Source organism: Ceratotherium simum, chromosome 2 (genome assembly GCF_057802395.1).
Source record: "Ceratotherium simum simum isolate JZ-2026a chromosome 2, ASM5780239v1, whole genome shotgun sequence".
Classification (NCBI taxonomy): Eukaryota; Metazoa; Chordata; class Mammalia; order Perissodactyla; family Rhinocerotidae; genus Ceratotherium; species Ceratotherium simum.
Window position 1 is genome coordinate 14,966,923 of NC_141901.1, and position 27,826 is coordinate 14,994,748.

Genomic DNA, 27,826 nt, shown 5'->3' on the forward strand with positions numbered 1-27,826 from the left:
ACAAAAAGCATTATTTTTTCTGTTTAAAAGAAAAGGATCCTGATAATATGCTTAGATTTCTGCAGCATTTTTAGATTGCTTATGATTTCAGGCATCCTTATGATTTATCTGATCTTCACAATAATGGTACAAAGTAGGTGAAGGAGATACTGTTATCCCCATTGCTGGGAAGATGAAACTGAGGCCCAAAATGGTTATAAGACTCCCTAAGGTCATAGAGCTGATGGGTATCAGAGGCCCCAGCTTGCTGGACCCGCCTCTAGATTGTTTGATAGCAGCGCTGAGCCTCCAGGCCATTGCTCAGATGGTTTCCTTCATAGGGGCCAGTGTTGCTGAAGATTCACCCAGAATCTCCATTTTTTGCTTTATTGTCTTGTTTGTCTGCTCTGTTCATGACCCTGGATCCATCTAGGCACTAGAGATGATCTAACCTGCAAAAATAAGTTTCAAATGATAAACGGACATTCTAGGCAATCACTCAGCAAGGGCTCCCTCCTGCCTCATTGCTCCTGCCTCACTTGCATTTGCTCTTATCTCTCTGGCTCCAAACACCTATGGTGAGATTTCTGCAATGCTTTGGCTCCACATATTTGGAGTTCCTTTGGATTTATCTCCTGGAATTTTAGACCTTTGCCTGCTCCTTAAGCCTCAGAAACTCCCTGACTGCAGAGCCCCCAGCCTTATTTAAGCCAAATCCCTGGCCAGGCCTACCCCTGGCCATCATCAAAGTGTGTATGGAATGGGTTTCAAAAATGCTTAGAGTCTACCTAAGCCTGCTGGATGACTCTTTAATTCTGGGGGAAGAAAACGTGAAATTCTTCATAGAGCTGGCTGTGCTCGTGGCCCAACTGAAAGCCCAAGCTGAGGCTATTGGCTTGAAGCGCTTACAGTTACCACCTGTGGGGGCATAGCTAGCCCTACCTTTTTGCCTTCCCAAAGAGATTCTTGGATGATTCTAGCAAATTTGGGGGTCTTTTGGTGGGCTTTAATACTTTTTTATTAATTTCCCACTTTGCAGGCATGAGTGGTCATTTCCATATAAATCAGCAGCCCTCATCTCTGAACAAGAGAGTCTTAATCACTCAGAATGTGTCAAAGGCTATCATGTCAGTTCCATTGGATGGAAAGTTTAGTCTCTAAATGCCAGAGTTATGCCTGCTGCCACCACAATAAGAATGAGATGTTTGGTACCATGGACCTACCAAATATTAGTTCGGGTGGTTTGGTTGTGAGCCATAGAAACCCACTCTTGCAAATACAAGTAAAAGGATAATTTATTGACAGCATGTTGGGGAGCTAAGGGGATTGAAGGGAAGTCTTAAAGAACCAGGCTAGGAACAGACAGGACCAGGTAGTTTTAGATCTCAGGAGCAAGAATTGCTTCACCATCTCATTCAGTTGCTACTGCCAAAAGAACTCCAATCATTTCTTCCATCCTTACGTTATTCTGCCAAAGTCTTAAGAAGGAGAAAGACTACCTTGTGGTCACACACCACCCCACGGATGTACCAGAAATGGTGAAAAGACTTCAGGGACCTCTCTAGCTTCCTTAAAGGGAAGGAAGGACACCTTGCTCTACTGTTCCACTAAGAAGAAACACAGTATAGGGAAAGGAAATGCCCAAAGAAAATCAGGGTGCTGGTAGGAAGGCATAATGAGTGTTAGGTGGTTAAAAAAATAAGCGCAATACAGGGAAGGCATCCACACTGCTGCTCCCCAGAAGCATGGGCAGCTCCACTTTCCCAAATAGCTGATTTGTAGGAAGTTTTAGATAGTCCTTGAGACTCTGGCACACCTTCTCAGGGTGACCCAGAGGTGGCCTGCCAAGCAGAGTGGAGGGAGGAGCTCTTGCTGCACACCTCTGGCAATTGGGCTGCCAGGTGAGGCTGTTGTGTTTGTGCTAAAGGAGACCAGCTACTCTGTGCTCAGATGTCCAGATGAAGCCATGCTGACCTCATCTCCAGAAAGCTGGCCTGGTCTTCCAGTAGAGAGGAAACTGGATGGGCCTCATCATACTCCTCTATGTCCCAGCCCCCGATCCCAGTGTTGACATGTTCCATGTCCCTGGGAAATGAGGTGGTAGTGTTTCAAGGTGCATACCATAGTGTGCTCAGGGACTTTGGAAGTTTGGTGAGTAAGCCCTCATCCACCAGGCCTGGCTCTTCACCACACACCCAGACCTACTCCATGCATGTGGGCACATGCAATTCTCTCCCAAGAGATCTGGTTCTACACTATGGTCCTACTGACTTGATCGTGATCTGGTCACTTGTCAGGTACTTTCTACACATTGAATGGGCTTTCCTCTTGTTCTTGGCCTTTCCTAGCTGGAGAATGACTCAGATATTACCTGGGTAACCTACATTTTCCGTTTCACTTTCAAAGACTGCTGGGAATTCTGCTTGCAGACCCCAAAGCTGTAGAGCACAGTCTGCCCACTTCTGGAATTCCAAATACGTGTGCCACCTACCACCAAGTATTTTCCCACAGGTAGCAGGGGAGTTTCTTTAAAATTAGGAGTATAACTGTTGTAGTCCTGCTGCCTAGGGCCTGCATGCCTGCAAAATGGGAGTGCTTGCTATCTGAGCCGGAGGCTGAGGGCCTCCATAGCCGTATTGATATGAAGCAGTGCCTAGAGTTAGTTCATCAGGACTTCCATCTCTGCCTCAGAAAAATACAGAGTTCATTCTAGCCAAGTCTACCACAGCCCCAAGACAATCTCCTGTTCAGGATTGCTGAGCAAGCCCCCTAATCCTCCTGACCTCAGAGACAAACTCTGTAGAGTACAAGTTTTCAAGAAGCAGGACTTCCTGGATGGTGCACTTGTCTAAGATGCGCATCTAAGGGCAAGACCAGTGAAGGCAGGTTTCCAGAGGTTCCCTGCGATCCCAGTATACAGCAGTGCCATTTTGCCTGGGCAGTGTTCCTGTTGTTCTCGAATGGCTGATGAAAGGACTCCTGCATGACTTTCTGGATTGCAGTTGCTTCTATTTGTTTGGAGAGCATCCTCTTGTATTTGCAGGGCTTGGGCCCCATGAGCCCCTGATCTGGCAAAGGTGTACTTTAGGCTACCTCTAGGCCAGCTGTGAGAAACACTTTCAAAAGTCTGAAGATAAAATCAGCAGTTCCCATGATCTGTCTCGCCAAAGGAAACTGCTTTTTGGTAGACCAGATATCCCCAAACCAGATGTCCAACAGATCCTGGAGTTTACAAGGTACAACTAGTAATCCATCCCCCATTTTCTACTCTGGCCACCCAAATAGTCAAACCTAGGCAAGAAAGAAAGAGGAGCTTGTCTGATTTCTGGCAGTAACTATTGCTCACCAGGAGAAGAAACTCCTCTCTTCTGTCTTGCTTTTGCTTTACTAGCATCCCAAAGAGCTGTACACCTTTGAAATAAATGCTTGAAATATCATGGCGGGATTCTAACACATGAGACCCCATGTGTAAGTTCTTTGGCTGATTCTGTCCAAGGACAACCTCCCTGGGGGCAGGGGCTACTAGCCATCAGGGCTACCTTTGAAGCATGGGGGCAACCTGTGGAGAGGGGGCCAGGCTCCTATTTGTTTGTTTGTTTGTTTTGTGAGGAGGGCTAGCCCTGAGCTAACATCCGATGCCAATCCTCTCTTTTTTTCCTTGAGGAAGAGTGGCCCTGAGCTAACATCTGAGCACATTTTCCTCTACTTTATATGGGACGCTGCCACAGCATGGCTTACCAAGCAGTGCGTCGGTGCACGCCCGGGATCCGAACCTGCGAACCCTGGGCCGCCAAAGCGGAGTACGCGCACTTAACTGCTTACGCCACCGGGTCGGCCCCGGCCAGGATCCTAGTTGGATGCAGCCTGATCATTTAGAGCTTCTGAGCTAAAACCAGAAAAACAATAATAGTCACCATTTACTGAGCATTTACCTTGCGTAAGCGCTGTGCTAAGTGCTTCACACATATTATCTCATTTAATCACAACAACTATTTGAGATGGGTTCTACTTTTACCCCCATTCATATCAGGATAAGCAGCATGTCTAAGGTTAAACATCTAGTTAGTGATAGAGTCTAGATCAAATCTGGCACGTCTGACAGCAGAATCCAGCTCTCAGTTACAGTGCTATCTTGCCTCTCCAAACTCAGAGGAAGCTGGAAGTGCAGTTGATCCCTCTTTCAAAGGATTTGACTTCCACATCGTCTGCTTATTACGAAGCTCAACTACTGAGCAAACGCACTGACAGACAAGCCAAAATTCTAGAGGACATCAGAACCCTTATAGTCCCAATAGACTCTGCTAAAAAACATTGTAGCAGCCAGGAGCAATCTAATGAGGAGCATACTTAGCCATCCAGACATGACCCCCAAGGATATGGAATGCAGAGGCACTGGAAGAATGAGCTGCTGGGCCTCCCACACATAGGGGAGTCCAAACTGCAGAGCTCCAGTGCTGCCTTGATACTACTGGTGAGCCAGAGTGGCCCTTGAAATTCTAAAGTGGGCCTGCAAAGCCTCCTTAGGAAGACCTCTTTCTGGTTATTTCAAGTCCAACAACCTGCAATACACCAGCCCTTAAGTCACATGCCTGCACAGTAAATGCAGGTCAGGTCTAGACAGACCAAAGAGTCACTGTCAATCCCCAAATGCCCTGGAATACCATTGTCATAGAATTTGTCATAGACTTGTCCCACTCTCACGGCCATGTCGTTTTAGTCATGGTGGACTCCAACACCAAATTGGAACATCTTTTATCAGCTTACTGTCTGAAGTAGGCTGAATGTTTGTATCCCACCCCCAAATTCATATGTTTAAATCCTAACCTCCAATGTGATGGTATTAGGATGTGGGGCCTTTGGTGGGTGATTAGGTCATGAAGATGGAGTCCTCATGAATGGGATTAGTGCCCTTATAAAAGAGACCTCAGAGAGCTCCCTTTCCCCTTATGCCATGTGAGGACACAGCAAGAAGATGGCTGTCTGTGAATCAGGAAGTGGGCCCTTGCCAGATGCCAAATCTGCTGGCATCTTGATCTTGGACTTCTCAGCCTCCAGCACTGTGAGAAATAAGTTTCTGTTGTTTATAAGCCACCCAGTCTATGGTATTCTGTTATAGTGCTCAAACTGACTAATATACTGCCCCTCTATTAATATTAAAGTAAATTTCCAGAGGGAAACTGTTCCCTAGTACATATCTTAGTTTTGGATTACACAGTCCAGCTTGTCCTCCACCCAGCATTTCAAGATCAGTAACTGGTTGGAATGCAGCACTGGGTCTCGAGAGAATTCTGCTGCTGGGACCTTGCAGACAGCACTATCAGTTCACCTAGCTAATCTCTGAAGGATTTGCCTTCGACTATTCACTATACCTTTTCACCCAGAACACAGTTTCATAGCAACTTCTACCCATTATTTCCTTCCCATCAAGCCCTCCCACCCCAACAGCTGGTTAAAACCTGAAGATACCATAGGCCACTCAAGCAGACCTGGAAGGTACCCTCTGGCAAGCTAATGAGAAATTTAAATATTGTCTAGAATTAGACATCAGAGGAGAATAACCAGTGGGTGATACCATAGGTACTCCCCAGATATATAGGTAAATCTGCCTTTGACAAAAAAAAAACAAAAACATGCTACAAGGAATTATCAAGGGTCATAAAAGCCATTATTACATTATTACCCTCGCATCACTTCTAATTGTTCTATTCCTGGCTCTGGGTATGCCTGAACCAGCATGACCCTCCCTCCTTCTTCGTTACTCAAGCCAACATTTGCCAACCTGAGATCAGGAACCATCCACATGCGGTGAAAAGTGACCAACAACCCTTGATGTCATCTTAACTCCAATACCCAGTGCACTGGGATGGGTATGGGCCAAGACTGTGGTAATGAGAAATCCTTCCCACTTCAGGGATGCTCTAATTGCCATTGGCCCTTTAAATGGGCTAGACCATCTATGACCGTGCCCTGGCTGGTCCACAAAAGCAAACTGCAAACCCTAGTAGATTAGACATTCTAGGAAATCACCCAGGAGTTCCCCCTAACTCTTGTTTCATCCCTTGCTGCCTCCTCAGTGCTTGCTTTCCTCTCTCTGGCACCACACTGCTGGCTCTGGCAGATTTCATTACCTGCCTGTGTCCTACTTGGATTTGACAGCCTTTTGGATTCCACATTTTGTATTTTGACATTTCTGCACAGTTTAGAGCTTTGCCTGCTCCTTTGGCTTCACCACTGCCTGCAGCAGAGATTACTCAGTCTGCCCCTTTCAACACTGCCACTCCCCTACAACCAAGTAGGGTCCTTGGGAGTAGGGACTGGGGAAACCTCTTTTAATGAGATATGGAAATATTTTCTAAAACTGGATGAAATAGGCTTTTGAAACAAAATTCAAAGTTATCGTCTCAGTACATAATAACCGTATAAGCTGATTGCTATAACAATAAATGAATTTGGCATGGTTGTAGAATACATAGGTTTTGAAGTCATCTAATAGTCCCGCATAATCTTGGGAAGATGCATTGCTTGGCTAAAGTCCTAGGGCATAGCAGGGTTGGGCCAGAATGGTTTTCCCAGCTGTGGATGGAGGTGAGGAGGTGGCCTAGAGATGTAGGACAAAGATGACCCTCAGGTTGGCATTATTATATACTGCTATATTATAATATACTGCTAGGATGTTTTTGTTCTTTTTTTTTTTTTTTTTTTATAGAGGTCAGGAAGGTTGGCAGAGAGGGAAGGAATGAAGTGATTGAGAGATAACAGGTTAGGCAAAGCACCCTTGATCTTGGGCCTTATTTCTGTCACGTAAACATAGTGAGAAAACAGCCTGTCTCTAACAGACAGAATGCTACAAAGTTTCTATATCCATTGTAAGGATTTCAGAGTACATTTTCTCTCTGAAATAATGTTCAGCAGGGTTTTATGGGCTAACATCCGTAAACAAAAACCCTTTACGGGTGTTTTTATGCAAAATGTTTCAAGTTCCCACTAGGGCTAGCAGGAAGACATCTCCAATATAAAATAATAACATCAGATAACATGAAGAGTAAAGAGGGGGTTTGAAGGACAGAAAATCACCCAATAGTGAGGCAGTGGCGATAGTTACCATCATTTCTCTCTGTACCAGCAACATGGAAATTCCCGTTGTAAGTAGCATGTAAGTAACATGATTATTTTAGTCATATTTTTGTAATGTTAGTAATGTTTTATATGTTATTGATTTTTTTAAGTTTATAGAGGATCTGCTATATACCTTAGTATGCTTTCTTATTTACTTGGCTAATTTTTTCCTGTAGATATGTATTTCTAATTGTATAATGCAAGTTAATGGAAAATAAGACTGAAATGATATTATAGGAATGTATTCATATTAGGGAATATCTGTACAAGAAAAGAATACTTCAGGGCATGTATAGATCACATGTTATTACTGTTTGAAAAATAAGCAAGCTGGTAAATTCTATACTGAAAATACATCAGCTCCATACTTATAGCGATGCTTCCTCAGATTTTAAGCAACACGTGTCAGATAAATGTTTTTGTCCTTTTCTTTCTCTATTTAGGAAAGGAGTCTCCACAAAAAGAATTCCTTTTAAATTCTTTAATTAAGTGTAAATTTTATATCCAGCCCAAGTACATCTCTTTTTCTTTCATTCACTCAGGAACATTTAAGTGTCACTGTGGTGCAACTATCAGGGTTAGGTGCGAGGAATGTGGGGTGGAGTGTACAAGGTTGAGTGTGGTTGGGGGAGAATGACTAAGACGTGCCTTTGAGGAGTTCATAGCACTGTTGGAGAGAAGCCTGCATCTTAAGTCCAGGATTTCAACAGAGTGTGATAAGCACAATGATGGGGCATATAGAAAGGGCCATGGGAGCAGCAAAAAACCTTGCCAAAGGGGCCAGAGGACATACAGCAAAAGGACATTTGAACTATGTTTTCAGAAGTCAAAATTTAGCCACATATAGACTCAAAATTCTTTCCGAAGTAGAATGTTAGCTAAAGCTCTTTCCTGCAATTACTCTGATTAGATGATCCACCTAAACTTGTTACATGGCCTCTCTGTCATTACGTCATCTTCAGTCTTCTCACGTATGTTGCCGCATTGTGACTGCGTGCATTCCAAGGGCATTCCATATGGCAACCAAAGAGAGGGCAGGAAGGGAGGTCGGAGGGCCTCACTCAGGGATGTGGCTGTTAGGTGGCAGGCCCCTTTACAGTCACATTATCCCTGGCTCCTCCTATAACATGGGAGAGTCTTTCTTTTTAGGATTCAGTGGCTCAACAGGTTTGGAAGGATTTGGGAAAGGGATGCTTCCTTGGGTTCTGTTGCTGGGAGAAGACAGGAAATTTAGCAAGTCAAATGGCAAAGGTAAAACCACCGTGGAAGGTTTCTCTGTGGACAAGGATTGAAGGGTGTGGAGGTATCGAAGCTGAACAGCGGCTGGAGTGCCTGATAGAATCTCAGCTGCCATCCTCAGGGATTCCGAGGCAGCCTTCTCCCCTTCTGCAGCAATCATCTAGAGAACAGATGTCAAGAAAAGCAAAGGAATTTTTCTTCTTTGCTCCATGAAGGTTTAATCACTATTCAGTGAGACTCAACCAACAAGTACTGAGCATCTACTATGTGACAGGCGCTGTTAAGCACAGAACAGGCTGTCTTCTTTCTCAAGATCTTGATCTAGGGAGGCGAATTATACTGTTAATTGTAATTTAGGGCAGAATTTGTTAAGGGCCATGGCAGGTATAGATGAAGTGTTAGGGGAGTTATTAATTATGTCTAGTGGGCCTTGAAAGATTAGTAGGATTTTGCCATATAGAGAAAAGGTTGGCCGGCATTCCAGGTGAAGACACGGAATCCTGAAAGAATGCCTCCCAAATCGGGTTAGCATTTCAGAAGTCAGAGCGCCAAGCTCACCACCCAAATGCCACTTGAAAGTGGGCAAAGAGGACTAGACTCAGAGATCTAGAAGCAACTCTGCCCAGAGGACCACCTTCCTTGCTTCCTCCTCCCCAATGCTCCAAAGTTATCAACTGTCTTATGTTTTGGGGTTTTTTCTTCACCTACTTTCTGCTCTTTAAAAGAAATTTGCCTCCTCTTCAGTCTTCATTTTCTTCTTCCCAATACCCCATCTCACCCACATCTCAATCCTTAGGAGCTGCTGGCAGCCACATCTTCGCTTCTCACTGGCATGCCTGAGTAGAGGCTATGAGTAGCACAGCCTTCTCTTGGCTCTGGCATTGAGGGAATTGGGCCCTGATCATGGTTGTCCCTTCAGAGCTTGTGCAGGGCTAGGGATTCAGGTCTAGGTGTCATTTACCTAAAGGTGACAGGTGACTGATATTATCCAGGGAAAGATGCCAGCACGATAGAGGAGGGATGAAGTGCGAGGAGATGCATTTTTGGAGAGACAGTGAGTGAAAGACTCAAGGAGGAGGTGGTCACTGTTATCAATAGTCTCAGAGAGGGGGTGTAAGAGGAAAAGAGATGTTGCATTAGTCAGTTAGGAGGCTCTTAACACCCTTTAAGAGAGCAATTTTAATCGAGTTGTGGGGAGAGGCACAAGCCAGATTCTTCCCAGTGCCCGGAGGAGTGGGCGGTGGGAAGGCAAAGGGCAAATGCTCTCTGTAAGCAGGCCTTTTGGATGCTCCAGTGCTCCTCGAAGAGCAGCCGCGGGGGGAGGACGGCCTGCTCAGTGCTGGCTCACCCGCACTTTGGCCTGTCTCTGCGCTTCGGCTTCCACAGCCAGCGAGTGCTGAAGCCCGGCTGGCAGCCGCACATCCTTACTGAAAAAGAAAGAACACGTGGGCAGGTGGATACGCAGCACCGCTTTTGGCAGCCAGAGGTTTCATGCAGACCTGCCACCTTCTCTACTGTTTTCTCCTGATGCGTGGGAAACTCTGATTCAACAGAGTGTGCCGTCCCTAGACCTCTGGGTAGACGGTGGGCAGAGGGGGGCGTCTCAAGGGTCAGGGCCTCAAAGGCAGATTTTTACTATCACTGATGCTACAGCAGAGCTGTGGTTTTCTATTTACAAGTAAAACAAATTTTGTGTGTTATGTATCATGTATTATGTATTATGTTGATTTTTTCCCACTTAAAGTTTCTAAATCCCAGTTATTACAGTTGAATAATGAAAAACAGCCTTGAAGAGCCATACTATTAATAATAAGAATAAGGGAAGTAATCTAAATTTATAAAAGAGAATTGATTTTGAAAAGGATAGAACTGACCAAATAAGAACAATACTTAATATATTGCATAAAAGATACAAAATTGTACTTTTATCCTGATTTTATCTATGAAAAATACATAGAAAACAATTTGGCAGTTCTTCACAAAGTTAAATACAGAGTTACCATATGATCCAGTAATTCCACTCCTAGGTATATAATCAAGAGAACTGAAAATACGTTCACACAAAAACTTGCACATGAATGTTCATTGCAGCATTATTCATAATAGCCCCCAAATGGAAACAAACCAAACGTCCATCACTGATGAGCAGATAAACAAAATGTGGTGTAGCCACACAATGGAATATTATTCAGCCATAAAAAGGAATGAAGTACTGATTCATGCTACACCATGGATGAACCTTGAAAACATTATGTTAAGTGAAAGAAGCCAGACACCCAAGGCCACATATTATATGATTGTATTTATATGAAATGTCCAGAATAGCCAAATCCAGAGAGACAGAGAGTAGATTAGTGGGTGTCAGGGGCTGGCGGGTGAGGGGGCAATGAGGAGTGCCTGCTTAATGGGTGCAGGCTTTCTTTTTGGGGTGATGAAAATGTTCTGGAATTAGATGGTCGTGATGGTTGCACCACCCTGTGAATATACTAAAAACTACTGAGTTGTACTTTAAAATGGTTAAAATGGTGAGTTTTATGTTATGTGACTTTTATCTTAAAAAAAATATATTTTTAAATGCAGAGAGAAAATGTGAAAGTAATTTGCCCAAATGTTACGATGGTTGCGTCATGGCCATGAGGTCATAGGTAATTTTTTTCTCTTTTTTCCAAATTTATGCTAATATGGGTATGGTGCTCATTTAATGAAAATAATTTTTCAAACAAAAATTTTAAATGAAACCAAAATATTTCCCTTTATCATATTGTTCTTCTTGGTTAATTTCCTACCCACATTTCTGTTCTCTCCACTTTGATTCCCCAAATACAGGTCACTGAATCCAGGGCGACCTGTGGAGGGAAGAGTTAAGAAGTCAGTGAGAACAGCCAGGTGGGAGCAGAGCCTCCCGTGCACTGATGGCCATTGTTCTGTACGGAGAAAGCACATTGCTTTTGAAAGGACATTACTTCCCCGTTTTGTTTTAACATCACGGTGCCTTGCAAAAAGTTGTTTTAATTTGCACAGTGCCACTCGATAAATATTTGTGGAATTAAAGATGATGTGGTAGGCTGAATAACAACTCCCATAGACATCCATGTCTAATCCCTAGAACCTGTGAATGTTACCCAAAAGGGACTTTGCAGATGTGATTAAGTTAAAGGATTTTAAAATGAGGAGATTATCCTAGATCTTTCCAGTGGGCCCTGAATGCAATCACAAGTGTGTTTATAAGAGAGAAGTGGAGGGAGATCTGACCACAGAAGAAGAGAGGGTGGTGTGATGATGGAAGCAGAGATTGGAGTGATGTGCTTTGAAGATGGAGGAAGGGGTCACAAGCTAAAGAATGCAGGCCATTGCTAGAAGCTGAAGAAGGCCAGGAAACAGATTCTTCTCTCAAAACCTTCAGAAGGAACCAGCCCTGCTGACACCTTGACTTTGGCCCAGTGAAACTGATTTTGGACTTCTGGCCTTCAAAACTGTAAGAGATTAAATTGGTGTTGTTTTAGCCACCGAATTTGTGGTAATTTGCTACAGGAGCAATAGAAAATAATGCAGATGGTGTATTTGTTGAATCTGTTTTAAAATGCATTTATGAGAGAACCAGAGTTTCTAGTCTCTCTCCCAGATGGCTTTCATTCACAGGTGATTCCTCTTCCTTCCTGTTGGTGGCATCCATTTCCCCGACTTCCCAGTCCCAGGAGGGGGAAGAAAATGAACTGTGGGTTCTGGAAAAGAGGGGCAAGACTTGGAGCTCAGCATGTGGACTCATACATTTTTCCTTTTTAACTTATCTCTGATGATTTCCTAGTGGCTAGATAAATAGTTAGCTTAGTGCATTGAGAACCCTGAGAAGACTAATTTGGGGGTTGGTGAGAGAAAGGAATTTTGAAAAAGATGCCACAGAGGAGGTGGCATCTTAAAGAACAAACACGATTTTGCTTGTGGGGAAATGGGAAGTATTCCATGCAGAGGAAATAGCCTAAGAGGCTATTTGGAAGCATAAAAGTGCTGAACGCTGGAGAAACACCAAGTAGGCTGGAGTATTAGATACAGTGGGGGAAGGACAATGAGAGGTGAGGCTACCACAGTTGGGTCATTTATTCACTCATCCAAAAAACATCTGGCAGCTGTTCAACAAGCCATGTGCCAGGTGCTAAGGACAAAGAGATGAATAAAATATGACCCCTGCCAATGTGGAGTTCATAATTGGGGAAGACAAATGTATAAATAGATAGATTATAATTCAATGTAACAAAGGCAAGCTTGGATGTCAAGAGTCTGGACCCTATTGTTTATCCTTTAGAGGGGAGGGATGAACAGGATGAGAGACTGAAGGGGGACGGACGGGGAGCACACTTGAGTGGTTTTTAAATTCCAGAGCAGCAACTCCTGTGTGTGCTTCTTGTTCTAACATTTTCTTCTTTTTGGCTTCTCTTGTCTCCTGAGTTCTTCCCTTTTCCATCAGGATGCTAATCACAGTTTTATCAGCAACAAGTTGGACAAGTCACAAATATTTGGGAACTTTGTTTTCTCAGATTAGTGACTGCTCAGGCCCCATCAAGCACAATCATTATCAATGCCTTTGATTCTTAGATCCTTCTAGTGGAGGTTCTCCTTTCAGCTAGACTTGATTTTGTAACCTCCTAACTCAATTCTGGGCCTGAGTGCTCCATGGCCTCAATGCCAGGCTCCATCACTAGTGGTAATTGCCACTTGACTGGCCGGCTGCCTGGAATCCTGCTTAGTTCTCACCTCTCTTCTGAATACCTTTGCCAACTCATCTTGGTGAGAATCAAAGATGCCTACGCTGGCCTGGCCGTGGGAGAGGTTGCTAAGCTTGCTGCCTGCGGGCTAGAGGAGGCTGCTTGTGAGGCAGTTCTTGCTATTCTCCTCCTCCTGTCATCCAAATCAATTAAATCTAGATGATTGGTTGGGTAATTAATCATGTCAGGGTCTATGACATCTTACTAACTCTTTTGATCTGAAAGTCTTATTTGAACTTATCATTATTTAACTTGCTTATTTCCCAACTAGACTGTAAGCTCCCAGGAACCATTCCCTATCATCTTTGTAAACCACCAGCCCCTCCTGTCCAGCCCCACCACCCCTGCCAGCTCCCAATCTCACCACTTTGTGCTATGTGAGCACTTTACAATGAGTCTAAAGCCACTGGGTAGGGTTGAGAGCAAAAACTGTGCCAATGACTGAGTAATCAGCACCAGATTGGTGACTATGATTGGCTCAGGGTCGATTTGGCAACCTCTTACTTAGCTATCAGCTCCTTAAGGGATGGCCCCTTTAGCAGTGAATGCCTGGCACGTGGAAGATTCAATAACGGCCAATGAGGAAATGAAAAAAAGATAGAGATATTTCAACATATTCGACATTAAGTTTATCTAAGTACCTTTACATCTTGGGCAATGCTTTTCCTCTCCAGAAGAATTTCAGTGAGGGATCGATGTGCCAGGAGACGCTTCATGGTGGTTTGCACAAGGAATTGGACAGCTTTGGACACGTGAGCAAGACTCCTTAGGAGAAGAGAGGCATTTTCCATTCGGTAGTAGCAGACGGCATCTATCTCCATTATAAACATGTCTTTGGTCACAACCTAGGCAGAAAAGAAAGTTTGGATGACAGACCTGTTTCTTGGACTCCTTTCCCATGTGGGCACAGAGGAGCTAAATGTGTTCAAAGGGAATTTTCCCAGAGTAGGATTATAGCAAGAAAAAAGAGTAGTTGGCTCACCCTTGATTCAAAATTGACATGGTTTTGAAGATTATAGAGTTTTTATTAAATACACTAAAGAACTCGCAATTTAATCCTGTTGCAAATCCTTTTGTAAAAAAATCAGGAATAATTTTCTTATATGAAAGCATTCAGTTAATTGTCTATCAGGTCTTTTTAAACTGACGCCAGAAAAATGTGCTCAGAGAGAAGCACATTCTGGGAAACAAGCACTCTCCCGTTTTGCTTGCTGGGTGTACACTAGAGGGCAGATTGGTGACACACACCAAAAGCCCTAAAAGATGCCTGTTCTCGACATTTCCATTTTTAGACACTTATCACAAGGACATATTTTAAGGATTTAGCTGCAAGGATGTTATTCACAGTGTTGCAATAAGAAATTGGAAATAATATCAACCATAGGGAATTATAACTTGTAATACATCCATATAATGAAATGCTATGTGTCCACTTAAAATAAGGGGGTAGGAACATAGCTAATACATGAAGAGATGATCACAACAGATTGTTGAGTGAAAAAAGGCGTTACAAAAAAGTATGTAGGGTATGATATATATACCTGTCCGTAAATATAACCACACACATAGAAAAGCCTGAAAGGATATACTGCAATATATCGACACCTATCTATAGGTAATAGGATTAGGGGCAAATTTTATTTCTTCCTTTTTTACATTTATTATCTAAAATAAGACTTTTTAAAAATATATAATTTCTATTTACATTTCTATTTACCCACAGGAAGAGTGAGAAAGAATTTCAAACTGAAAGTGGAAGACAACATAGGAAAGGCTTATAAATCTGAATTACTAATAATCTAGATGTTGTCTTTACTTTTCTTTTAACTGTTAATTGTGGTAATCAAATTTGTCATCTTAACCTTTTTTTTTTGTATGTGTGAAGCAGATCAGCCCTGAGCTAACATCCGATGCCAATCCTCCTCTCTCTCTCTCTCTTTTTTTTTTTTGCTGAGGAAGATTGGCCCTGGGCTAACATCTGTGCCCATCTTCCTCTACTTTATATGGGATGCCACCACAGCATGGCCTGACAAGCGGTGTGTCGGTGTGCACCTGGGATCCGAACCTGTGAACCCCGGGCTGCCACAGCGGAGCATGCGCACCTAACCGCTTGTGCCACTGGGTCAGCTCCTCATCTTAACCATTTTTAACGTACAATTCAGTAGTGTTAAGTACATTCAAATTATAGTGCAACTAGTCTCCAGAGCTATTTTCATCTTGCAAAACTGAAACCCATTAAACAACAACTCCTTTATTCCTCCCTCCAACTCCTGCAACCACCATTCTACTTTTTGTCTCTATGAATTTGACTACTGTAGGTACCTCATATAAGTGGAATCATACAGCATTTGTCTTTTTGTGACTGGCTTATTTCACTTAGCATAATGTTCTCAAGGTTTATCCATGATGTAGCATATGTCAGAATTTCCTTCCTTTTTAAGGCTGAATAATATTCTATTGTAGGTATATACCACATTTTCTTTATCCATTCAGCTACTGATGAACACTTGGGTTGCTTTCACCTCTTGGCTATTGTGAATAATGCTGCTATGAACATAGGTGTACAAATATCTCTTCAAAACCTTGCTTTCCATTCTTTAGGGTATAAATGCAGAAGTGGAATTGCTGGATCAAATGGTAATTCTATTTTTAATTTTTTGTGTGTGTGAGGAAGATTAGCCCTGGGCTGACATCCGTGCCCACATTCCTCTACTTTATACGTGGGACACATATCAGCATGGCTTGATAAGCAGTGCATAGGTCTGCGCCCGGGATCCAAACCTGCAAACCTTGGGCCACTGAAGCAGAGCATGCAAACTTCACTACACCACCAGGCTGGCCCCTATTTTTAATTTTTTGAGGAACAACTGTACTGTTTTTCTACAGCAGCTGCACCATTTTACATTCCCACCAATGGTGTACAAGGGTTCCAATTTCTCTACATTTTCGCCAACACTTGTTATTTTTTGGTTTGTGTTTTTTTCTTTATAGTAGCCATCCTAATAGGTGTGAGGTGATATCTGATGGTGGTTTTGATTTGCATTTCTCTAGTGATTAGTGGTGTTGAACATCTCTTTATGTGTCCGTTGGCTATTTGTATATCTTCTTTGCAGAAATGTCTATTCAAGTCTGTATTAGTCAGGGCTCTCCAGAAAAACAGAATCATTAGGGGGTGTGTGTGTGTGTGTGAAGAGTGGGGGAGAGGGAGAGAGAGAGAGAAAGAGATTTAAAGAAATTGGCTTACATTGTAGAGCCTGACAAATCCAAAATCTTCAGGAGAGGCCAACAGGCTGAAAACCCAAGGAAGAGCTGAGACTGCAGCTAGAGTCTAAGAGCAGTCTGCTGGCAGAATTCCCTCCTCCTCAATGGGAGGTTAGTATTTTTCTTAAGGCCTTCAACATATTGGATGAGGCCCACCCACATTATGGAGGGTAATCTGCTATAAATCAGTAGATTTAAATATTAATCTTATCTAAAAAATACCTTCACAGCAACATCCAGATAATTTGACCAAATGTCTGGGTACCATAGCTTACCCAAGTTGACACATAAAATTAACCATCACAAAGTCCTTTGCCCACTTTTAATTGGGTTGTTTGCTTTCTTGTTCTTGAGTTATAAGATTTCTTTATATATTCCGGATATTAACCTCTTATGAGATATATTATTTGAAAATATTTTCTTCCATTCCATAGGTTGCCTGTTCCTTCTGTTGACTATGTCCTTTGAGGCACAGGAGTTTTTAAGTTTGATGTAGTTCATACCTCTACTTTCCTTTTCTACTTTTGAGCTTAAATAGTCATTTTGTCCTGGATGAGAATTGGTAGCTCAGCCAAATGTAGACAGGAAGCAAAATCCATCATTTGGCTTACCTCATGAAAAGGTATCTCCAAGGTTTGGAGACGAAGGTCAACCTTGTGGTAGGTGTCCAGGCAGGGCAAAAAGAAGAAAAGACCTACAGGATGGGGAGGGAGAAGTGACAGGTGAATGGCTAGCATGCAGACTGTTTGAGGTTCACCTTTTTGGGGTCAGGTTGCACACTGCCTTGCTTTTCTTAGCCTCCAACTACACAGACTATTGGGCACTACCTCCACCCCTATAGTGTGTTTTCTGTTGCTAAGTTTACCATATAATTTGTTGTTCAATCTGGCACACTTTTGAAAGTAAAAGGAGAATACTATTACAACTTACTCCAGGACAATAGGCATAAACATTGATTATCCCCAGTAAAATGGGCCATATGGTCACCTTGGTCATGGTGCTGACCCCTCCAGATCTTGTGTTACATGACTGTCTCCTTCACTAGATTTGAACTCCCTAACAAGAGTATCCTATGCACTATTGTTAGCTCTAGTGCCTGACTTAGTGCCTTTTAGGTGCTCTGTAAAATTATTTTTGAATTCTCGTATGTACCAAGGTGATAAACTTTAGAGCCAGCAACCTCCATGTGGTATTTCTTAAAATGTGAGCCCAAGAGGTAATCAGAATAGCAATATCATGATACCAGCCTTCTAGTTGGCTAGTTGTTTCTCATCCACCCAATGTAATGTACAGGGTCAATGTCAAATAAATATTTTTAGATTGATTTGAGATTTTCTGAGAGCCCTTTAGACACTGCGGGCTCCTGCAAGAGCCAAAGCTTTGTTGGAACCAGCAGCAACTCACAGAGCCCAGGATCTCTCTAAAGATCAGCCCAATTACTAGCCCTTTCTAGCTCCAATCAAGAAGTATGCCGAAAACTAGAATCAGAACAGACAGTCCTGTCCTGAACACAGGGTCTGGTTCTACTTTTGTGTGGACCCATCTGTTGGTTCTGAATCTTCAAACTCTGATTTGTATCTTCTAGTTTGATCTCTATTCTCTACCATTTTCTGTAAACCTAGCTTGGAACTTGGACCCTTTCCAATAGATGCACAGTGACACTCTGCTCCTTCTCATGCCTTCCTGGCTAGCTTGGATGTCCAAACCCCAACTACTAGACTTTTCCGACAAACCATACTTCTATCTGTGCCCCATAATCAGATTGGACCTCTGGACATCAACTCCACTAGACTTTAAGGTCCTAGAGATCAGAAACCATGTCTCATTCATCCATCTTCAGATCTCCTGTAGTTATACAGTATAGTATCTGAAACACAAGTAGTGCTCAGTCTATGTTTCTTAAATTCCACCAACTGAAGGCCAATTTGTTACTTGGATGCTGAACTTTGCCTATTTCCCATGGTTTGGTCTGACCACCTGGACTGTGAACTAGCTCAGCTTTGCTCTGAGAATTCACAAATTCTAGCAGAGAATTTGCTCTGAGAATTAACTGAGCATACACACTTTCTACTCAAACCAGTGGCTGGCCCTGGGTCCTAAGCCTACTTGCTACTCCAGCCCGCCTGGCCCTGGCATTTGGCCCTCTGCACCCATCCTCTCTCTTGGTCCCTGTTGACCTGGTAGTAATGCTCTCTGAAGAATTTCTTAATAACCTGTGTTACGAGTAACAGATTGGAAAATGAAGATATCATGAATCAAGTTGCTTCATGTAATCTGAGGTCCATGTTACAAATATGCATGGATTGAAGAAATTGGCGAGTCTATAGGGGTGAAAAAGGTATTTCTTACCAGGGCCTTTGGCTCTTCCAGGAAGCAGATGTCCCAGTCGGAATATAATTACTCTCTCATACTCCTGTACAACCTAAAAAGAAATTTAATACTTTTGAATCACTCCAAGAAAGAAAAAGAAAGTCTTCAAAAGGCCTTGGTATAAGAGTGATCCTAGGTATCAGAAATCTTTTGTTTTGAGAAGCAAGAAAAAATTTGTTAATACTTATGTTTCCAAAATCTACATTAAATAAGTATAGAATTTCAGAAACCAATGAAAAAGTATATTGGCCGTGTTAATTTTTGAGCCCATGGACAGAATTTTGATTAAAGAATCATGATTATCTAAAAAATAATGCTTCCACAATGTTCCCTAAATCAAAGAAATTACAGCATGTTTATCATGGCATGTTTAATGTTGTATTTTACTGTGATTTCTGCATTATTAACTTTTATATGTATTGATCATTACTATTTAACAGAAAGAGGGAGTATATTTTAATATCACTTCTTACATTTTGCTTCAAACTAGATTTCTTCTGAGGTTGCTTCAAAATGATTCAATTGGATTTTAATTTGTCAATTCTTATTGGTGATGTATTTAGAAAAATAGAGTGTTCCCTGAAAATGTGTAGAGCTATTTTTAAGTGACAAAAAAGGAGATTCTCTGTATAGAAATGTCTGTATATTAGAAGAGAGATGGGAAAGTTACTACACACTACTTTAAAAATAAACTTCACTTTCTGGCCTGGTATCAGAATCTGGGTTCTACTGCTTGCTTATCATTATCATAGTTGGTCTGTTTATTTATATTTATGCCCACCAGACTGTGAACTCCCTAACGATATGGAATTACTCATTTTTTCTCAGTGCCTAAAAAATGCCTGATACAAGGGGCCAGCCTGGTGGTGTAGTGGTTAAGTTCGTGTGCTCTGCTTCGGTGGCCTGGGGTTTGCAGCTTTGGATCCTGGGTGCAGACCTACACACTGCTCATTGGACCGACACATTGCTCATCAAGCCATGCTGAGGCGGTATCACATATACAAAACAGAGGAAGATGGGCACAGATGTTAGTTTAGGCCTAATCTTCCTCAGCAAAAAGAGGAAGACTGGCAACAGATGTTAGCTCAGGGCTGATCTTCCTCAACAAAGAAATAAAAAATTTAAAAATAAATAAATAAACAAATATGCCTGATGCATAGTAAGTGTTCAATAAATATTTGTTGAATGAATGAAGAAATTATTTGTGACTGTAGACAAGTCTGTTTTCCTTCTTCATCCTCCCTCCACTTTAGAGAGCTCCATTGAATATAATTAGTCAAGTATGAAAATGTAATGAAGAGACCAAAAGTAACATATTTTGAAGTGTGCCTTTTTTTTTCCTCCCCAAAGCCCCTGTACATAGTTATATATTATAGTTCTAAGTCCTTCTAGTTCTTCTATGTGAGCTACTGCCACTGCATGGCTACTGACAGATGAGCGGTGTGGTTCCACGCCTAGGAACCAAACCCGGGCCGGGAGCATGCTGAACTTTAACCACTAGGTCATCAGGGCTGGCTCTGAAGTTGCTTCTTAAAGTAACAGGCTCCACTACCCCACTGTAAGTCCCTAGAGGTCAAGAATCATGTCTTGTTCATCCTTATGAGGTTTAGGACTCCTGTGCCTGAACACTGCCTTGCTAGTTGAAAAAAATCAATGAGAAAGAATGACTGGGTTTGGTTCCTGGAACATGCCCCAGCCATTCCCAGTTTCTTGATTCCCTAGCATTTCTTGTTTCTTTTCTGCTTTTATTGGAAGAAACAATTCTTCCCAGAGATGAAGAGGAGTCTTACTCCTTCAAGACCTTGCTCAAATGTAACCATCTAGTTCAACTTTAGTGTCCTCTACCTAATTGGCTTCTCAGGGCTTACTCTTAAGTGATCAGGCCTGAGAGCCTTCTGCACAAACTGTGGCCGAGTCAGTGTTGCATCTTATGGCAGCCATGCAGGTGCTCAGATCACCCTTCAAGAAGAACCTGATGTCAACTATATGCTGTCTATAGAAGACACACTTCAGATTCAAAGATACAAATACGCTGAAAGTAAAAGGATGGGAAAATATATACCACACAAAGAGTAACCAAAAGAGAGCAGGAGTGGCTATACTGATATCAGACAAAATGGAATTTAAAACAAACACACAAAAATGTTACTAGTGATAAAGAAGGACATTGTATAATGATAAAAGGGTCAGTGCATTAGGAAAGTATAAGAATGATAAACATATATGCACCTAAAAATTTACCTCCAAAATACATGAAGCAAAAATCAAAGAAAAAGAATGTAGAAATAGACAATTCAACAATAATAGTTGGAGACTTTAATATCCCATTTTCAGTCATTGATAGAACAACTAGGCAGAAGATCAACAAGGAAACAGAAGACTTGAAGAAGACTATAAACAAACTAGACCTAACAGACATCTACACATAACTCCACCCAACAACAGTGGAATACACATTCTTCTCAAGCACACATGAAACATCTCTAGGATAGACCATATGCTAGGCCATAAAACAAACCTCAATGAATTTAAAAGGATTGAAATCACACAAAGTATATTCTCTGATTACAATGGAATGAAATTAGAAATCAAGGAAACAAAGGAAATTTGGGAAACTCACAAATATATGGAAATTAAACAACACACTCTAAAATAACCAATGGGTCAAAGAAGAAATCACACAAAAAAAATAGAAAATACTTTGAGATGAATGAAAACAAAAACCAAAGATACCAAAACATATGGGATGCAACTAAAGCAGTGTTTAGAGGAAAATTTATAGCTGTAAATGCCTATAATAAAAAAAGAAGAAATATCTCAAAATAATACCCTAATCTTCTACCTTAAGACACTGGAAATTGAAGTACAAACTAAACCTAAAGCAAGCAGAAAGAAGAAAATAATAAAGATTAGAGTGGAAATAGATGCAATAGAAAATAGAAAAATAATAGAGAATATCAAGGAACCAAAAGTTGGTTCTTTGAAAAGATTAACAAAATTGACAAATATTTTGCTAGTTTGATCAAAAAAAGAAGAATCAAATTGCCAAATCAGGAATCAAAGAGGAATGACAGGGACATCACTATTGTCTTTACAGAAATAAAAAACATTATAAGAGAAAATACTATAAACCATATGCTAACACATTAGATAACTTGGATGAAATGGAAAAATTCCTATAGAAACACAAACTACCAAAACTGATGCAAGAAGAAAAGGAAAAACTGAAAAGATCTAGAAGTAAAAGATTGAATCAGTAGTATTAAAGTTTCCCACAATAAAAGTCCAGGACCAGAGGGCTTCTCTGGTGGATTCTGCCAAACATTTAAAGAGGCAGTAATATCAGTTCTTTACAAATTCTCCCAAAAGATAGAAGAGCAGGGAAATCTTCCCAACTCATTCTCTGAGGCCAGTATTATCCTGATATCAAAACAAGACAGAGACATCACAACATAAGAAAACTACAGACCAATATCCCTTATGAATATAGATGCAAAAATCCTCAACCAATTACCAGCACTCTGAATCCAGCAACATGTAAAAAGGATTATGCACCATAACCAAGCGGGACTTATCCTAGGAATACATAGTTGGTTTAATTCAATGAACGTAATACACCATATCAATAGAATAAAGGGCAAATACCACATGATCATCTCAATAGATGTAGAAAAAGCATTTGACAAAATCCAACACCGTTTCATGAAGAAGGAGAAGAAGAAGGAGGAGGAGAAGAAGGAGGAGTAGAGTAAGAAGAGCCCGCATGAGGAGTGCAATTAGCAGTGGCCCCAGCAGCATCTGCAGTGTTCAGGCCGTGGACATGCTCTTCTCTGGCAGCTTCAGCCAATAACTAAGAATGGCAAGCGTACTAGGGCCTGGCCATTTCTGCCCATCGTGAAACTTCTCTATGAAGCAAACTTCGCTCAGGAGTTCCCTTTCAGGCTGGCCAAGACTTTTTTGGAGCTGCACCACAGTCTGAGGCTCTTTCTGTCCAATCCTTCCTTCCCCTTCTCATAGTACAGGTCAGACCTGCATCATTGTCTGAAGGCTTTCCCTGCCTCTTCTTGTTCTCTCTCCCCTTAATCTGTCACAGACAATGCCTCCCAATAAGTTCCTTGCACTTCTAATTCCTTCTTGGCATGTGCTTCCCAAACTGACACAGGTCTTCATTTACTTCAAGGACAGGCAAGTGTAACCACCTGTGGGCCAAAGATAATTGTCATTCATGGTCTACAGAAGCTGCCTGACAAGTTTTCCAGAAGTGTCAGAAGCGGAAGTAGACATCATGATCTCTTCTGGGCCCATCTTTGTGTTACAGAGTGCAGATGACCTAGACATAGCCCCTGTCCTGAAGGGGCTCTCAGTCTAAGGGAAGAGATCAGGTGTCAACAAATATTGTACATGTGGTAAGTGCTGGAATGGATATGACAACAGAACGACACAAGAGCACAAGGAAGGGAAAGACAGTCTGGGAGAGTCAAGGAAGGCTTCACAGTTACTTTTGAGCAAGGTCTTCAAGGAGTAAGGTGAGTGGGAGTGAGGGCATTCCATGCAGAGCAGACAGCGTGTACCAAACTATAGAAGTAAGGGTGGACACGTTGCAGTCAGTGAGAGGTACCAGGAAATTACCTATTCGGTCCTCATGGAATCTCACCTTTATGCAGAACCAGACAGAAAAAGGGAAGGTCACGATGATGAAGAGCAGGGATATGAGGACAAGAAGCCACTCACAGGCCCCTAAACCAGAAGACTTGGTACCTTAAAAAAAAAAAAAAAGCAAAAGAATAATTATAATGGAACTTCACCATATTCATTGACTAGCAGAGCAGTTTGTAGACACTGCTGGAAATATTAGAATGAGCTGGATATCAGAGTGGTCAGTTCACAGGACCTGGGGCATTGCCTGTGTGAAGGGCTATTTGGGTCTATGGAAGGTAGAGCGGGCTCCTGGAAAGGCAGTAGTGGGGTACATTGGAACAGGCACGGAATCTGGGCAGAATCTGGGTTCCAGTTCTCGTTCCACCATTTTCTGTCAAAGCAAGGCACATGACCTCTTCGAACCTCAGTTTCCTCTTCCTGGTGCTGATGTTAGTTTTGCGCTGGTGCAGCTTGCATATCTGGCCTCTTCAAGTGATCTGCACATCAGTTTCATGATGACTTTTCCAGTTATTTCAGGCATGGAAATAAAATTTTCAGCCCCACCAATTAGTTATCCTCTTCCTTCCCATCCCTAACCTTTAGTCACCTTCTAGTCCTCTATGTGGTTTTTAAACTGACAAATAGAATTCCTTTGACCGGTATTCTAGTACCTGGAGATTAGAATTCTTGAGATTTACATAGCTATTACATTCAAATCATTTTCACTATCCACTTCTCCTTCCTTCCTACATTCAACAAATATTTATTGAGCACCTATATTGTGTCAGGCGCTATCCCAGGCCCTGAGGACACAACGTAAACAAGGCCCCCAGAAGCTTGTGTTCTTGCGATTGACTTTCCCTGATACCATTTTGTTTATCACCCAAGCAACCTGGATGTTCTGCACTCCAGTTCCTCGTCACTTTTTTACAGACACTAATGAACTAACTTCACCCCCATATAGGTGATTTTCAAAGACTGTCTGGGAAGCCACATCCTAGTCCAAAGAAGGGGCTCAGTCCCATAAGATTAGTGCCATATAGCCTAGGGGTGTAGTAGGCCATACCATCCAGGTTTGTGTAAGGACACCCTATGATGTTCGCACAATGATGAAATCATCTGACGACGCATTTCTCAGAATGTCTCCCCATCATTAAGTGATGCATGACTGTACTGTGTACTATATCCCACTCCTGGAGCTCCCCAACGTTCATCAGTGTATTGAAGCTAAGAGAATTCCTGTAGTGAAGAAGCATTCTTAGCTTTGTTTAACCTAGTATTTCCCAGACATTTGACCAGGTAGTGTTTTCTCTAAGGAATTCATGTTCTATAGAATTTATTTCTCACGCAACCTACTTTGGGAAGTGCTGCTCTTCAACATCGTTAGTTTTTACAATATTCTTCCTTAAGGGCCATAACAGTGTTATTGCATATTTAATTAGTTTATAAATATATTTCATTTGCCAGAGGTAACTATGATAATTAAAAATAAATAAATGCACATACAGACAAAACTACATTTTATAAGTGAAGAAGGTCCTCAAAATTCCTTCATAGAGTAGTTAGGGAGGTGAGGAGAGAACTAATATCTATACCCAAAACCTAACTTGAAGCTTTACTCACAAAATATTATTCTCTTAGAATAAGTTCCTTGAATATCCAATTTGTTTAGGTTAAGTGAATAGTGAAACATTAGAAACATTAAATGTTAAAGCAGGAAGAGCCTTTAGATACATATAAGCCAAGAATGCCCATTTTGCTAAAGTGAAGCTCCTTTTCATTTCTCCCAAGTCTTAAGTAGCCTGGCTGTGGGAGTGTGGAGCTAAGTGCGGAGGAGGAGGGGATTTTGCTGCCTCTTGCTCTCTTTTCCTCCAGGAGCCACAGAAACCTCTCAGACAAAGGCTCAGCAAGGCTGCCTCGTCCTTAATGGGACTTCTCATGCATTGCTTGGGGTCTTGGGCTCTAGTCACTTTATAGCTGGAGAGACTGAGTGAACCCCGCCAAGGTGAAGCTACTTGCCCAAGGTCACAGCTGGTTGGTGGCAGTGCTGGGACCATGACCAGAAATCAGTGGCAGTGCCATGCAAGGATGGGCTTTTCAGTCAGACTGTCTTACTCTGGAATTCTGGTTTCTCCACTTCCTAGCTGTAGGTCTTGGGCAAGTCACTTAATTTCTCAGCATTTTTCCTCATCTGTGATGCGGGAATGATAATACTGAGTAAAACACCTAGTGTGTGCCTGGCACATAATAGGGGCTCCATAAATGGGGGCTCCCTTCCTTGCTTACCCCACCTATGTGGTCTGAAACACAATCCTTACAAGACCTTTAACCTCAGCATTACTGTAGCATTGAACCCAACAATGCTTTAATGATCAAAAGTTTCTGACTGATGAGAGGGCATCAATTAGGCAAACCAGCATTAACATGGTCCACAAACTATACCCCAGCTGCAGGAATCTTTCTCAAGTCATAGCTTTCAATGCTCCAGCATATACTGCATTGCTGGCAGACAGGAAATGTTAAAATTTCATAGCCAGCAGAAAGCAATATAACACATTTTCTTTATTTACTTTCCTTTAAACCTCCCTCATCCTACACTTAAGGAATTGTTTTCTTCCATTCATTATAAAAAGGATCGGAAGCAGATAAATTTGTTCTTAAGAGTTGCTTCACCTGCAGAAGCCAAAGAGACCCCTTTGCTGGTAATTCTCTCCTTTGGTCTAACTTTCCTCTTTGAGCATGCAAGGCTTCTGCTCTCATTAAGTATGTTCTTTGCTGTAGGCTCTGTGCAAAGTGTCTGGGGCGTTTTATCTCATTTTATCCTCACAATCACCCTCTGAGGTCGGTGCTGTTGCTACCCCCATTTGATAGATGGTTAAGGCCCTGACTGTGATCACCTGGCTGGCTGAGATTTAAACTGGGGTCTGGCTTTTCTCTACTTGGCTCTGCTGCCTCTACTTTTCAGAAAGAATGATCATCCCAAAGAAAGTTTAAAATGCTTTTAGGTACGACTGAGGGGTGAGGATGAGTAGAGAAGAATAAGCTTCATAGTGGCCCAGACCCACCAGCTCACGCATGTCTTTACTGAAATTAGGTGCCCATATACTCTTCCATGGCCACCGAAACTAGCTGCATGGTTCCTTTTTCATGTTGATGAGTCCCCAACCTGGACCTCACTCCCTCCCACTTCCCATCCATGGCTGGACCCTGAAACTAACGGTACAGTATTTAGTTGATATTATTTGTATTTCTTCTGATGTATTTGGGTCTCCACCACTGTGGGGTCGGTGGGTCCTAACTCATGCCTTTTATTTCCTGGGACTCTGAGCAGGTCCAGCAGGCTGATCTCGGTGGCTCTCGGTGCAGTGACTCGTTGCACCTTATCTGACATTCCTCGGGTACCACTTGCAAAGGCCGCTCGCCCTCCCTGGTTCCTGACCTGCCCGCTGTACCTTCCTCCGGCCGCTCGCTCTCCAACAGCACCGCCACCTCTGTGCCCTCCTCGCCGGAGCCTCGGACCTCATCCACGTCCACCACGGTGGCTGCCGGCGCTGGGGGTTCCTCCGGGCTCCCCGCCCGCCCTACGCCTGGCCGCTCGCGCCCGGCATCCCGGTGCCCGCGGCCTCCGCCGCCCCTCTCGGCCTTCGCCCTCTTGTTCTCCTTGTGCGCGGACCCGCCGCCTCTCCCGGGGGCCTCCCTGGAGGAGCTCCGAGCCCTCCTCTCCATCCTCAGTGTGGCCTGTCCCGGGAGCGCGGTCCCTGAAGAGTCGCCGGCCGGGCTGTGGGGGCGTCCCGGGGAGGACCTTAATGACCGCGGGCGGGGGCGGGGCGGGGGCGGGCGCTCTGCTGCCGGAAACCCGGGGGCTGTTTCCCGTAGGCGCTGTAGGCAGAACCCACCACCCGAGACCGGCGCAGCCTGCAGCAGTGAGTGGGTGTGAGAACCCGTGTCCGGATTCCTGATGTGTAAATGTGTTTCTATAGGCGGAGATTTGGGCCGGAAAGAAGATGCAGTTACCTAAAATACCACAGAGGCCCGCAAATCGCTGAAGGTGTGATGGCGCTTGGTTTTATGATTTGTAAACAGCGTAAGAAATAGGGTATGTGGTCCTCGTGTAATGCTAGAGCGTCTAAGGGGACACAAAAGGTCATCGAATTAGGGTAACTTTTTTTTTTTTGTGAGGAAGATCAGCCCTGAGCTAACATCCTTGCTAATCCTCCTCTTTTTGCTGAGGAAGACCGGATCTGAGCTAACTTCCATTGCCAATCCTCCTTTTTTTTTTTTTCCCCCAAAGCCCCGGTAGATATAGATATGTACATATAGCTGCACATCCTTCTAGTTGCTGTATGTGGGACATGGCCTCAGCATGGCCGGAGAAGCGGTGCATCCGTGCGCGCTGGGGATCCAAACCTGGGCCACCAGTAGCGGAGCGCGGGCACTTAACCGCCAAGCCACGGGCTGGCCCT

General features: G+C 42.8%; 1 protein-coding gene across 2 annotated transcripts; it reads right to left on the reverse strand.

The window, feature by feature from the left end:
- Window positions 1–7,501: 7,501 nt before the first annotated feature.
- NPHS2 (NPHS2 stomatin family member, podocin) lies at window positions 7,502–27,178 on the reverse strand. 2 transcript variants are annotated; one of them, XM_004424983.3, is made up of 8 exons: window positions 26,816–27,178; window positions 23,380–23,483; window positions 18,705–18,777; window positions 16,967–17,049; window positions 13,736–13,939; window positions 11,125–11,180; window positions 9,683–9,761; window positions 7,512–8,494 (listed from the first exon to the last, which is right to left on the reverse strand). In XM_004424983.3, exons 1-8 carry the CDS (start codon window positions 27,087–27,089, stop codon window positions 8,216–8,218), a joined length of 1,152 nt encoding a protein of 383 aa, XP_004425040.1. In that variant the 5' UTR covers window positions 27,090–27,178; the 3' UTR covers window positions 7,512–8,215. The 2 variants fall into 2 exon arrangements, with proteins under 2 accessions (XP_087294618.1, XP_004425040.1); XM_087438492.1 differs by lacking the exons at window positions 9,683–9,761; window positions 11,125–11,180 and having other exon boundaries at window positions 7,502–8,494; window positions 26,816–27,163.
- Between the last annotated feature and the right edge of the window lie 648 nt (window positions 27,179–27,826).

What these genes read in the sequence shown, in the direction of transcription:
- NPHS2 (XM_004424983.3), bottom strand. Translation starts at nt 27,089, where the DNA reads ATGGAGAGGAGGGCTCGGAGCTCCTCCAGGGAGGCCCCCGGGAGAGGC. An exon ending in CTGTCTGGTTCTGCATAAAG is followed by an intron (nt 18,778 to 23,379) that starts GTGAGATTCCAT and finishes ATTTCTTTTTAG; the next exon opens with GTTGTACAGGAGTATGAGAG. An exon ending in TGGAGATACCTTTTCATGAG is followed by an intron (nt 13,940 to 16,966) that starts GTAAGCCAAATG and finishes TTTTCTGCCTAG; the next exon opens with GTTGTGACCAAAGACATGTT.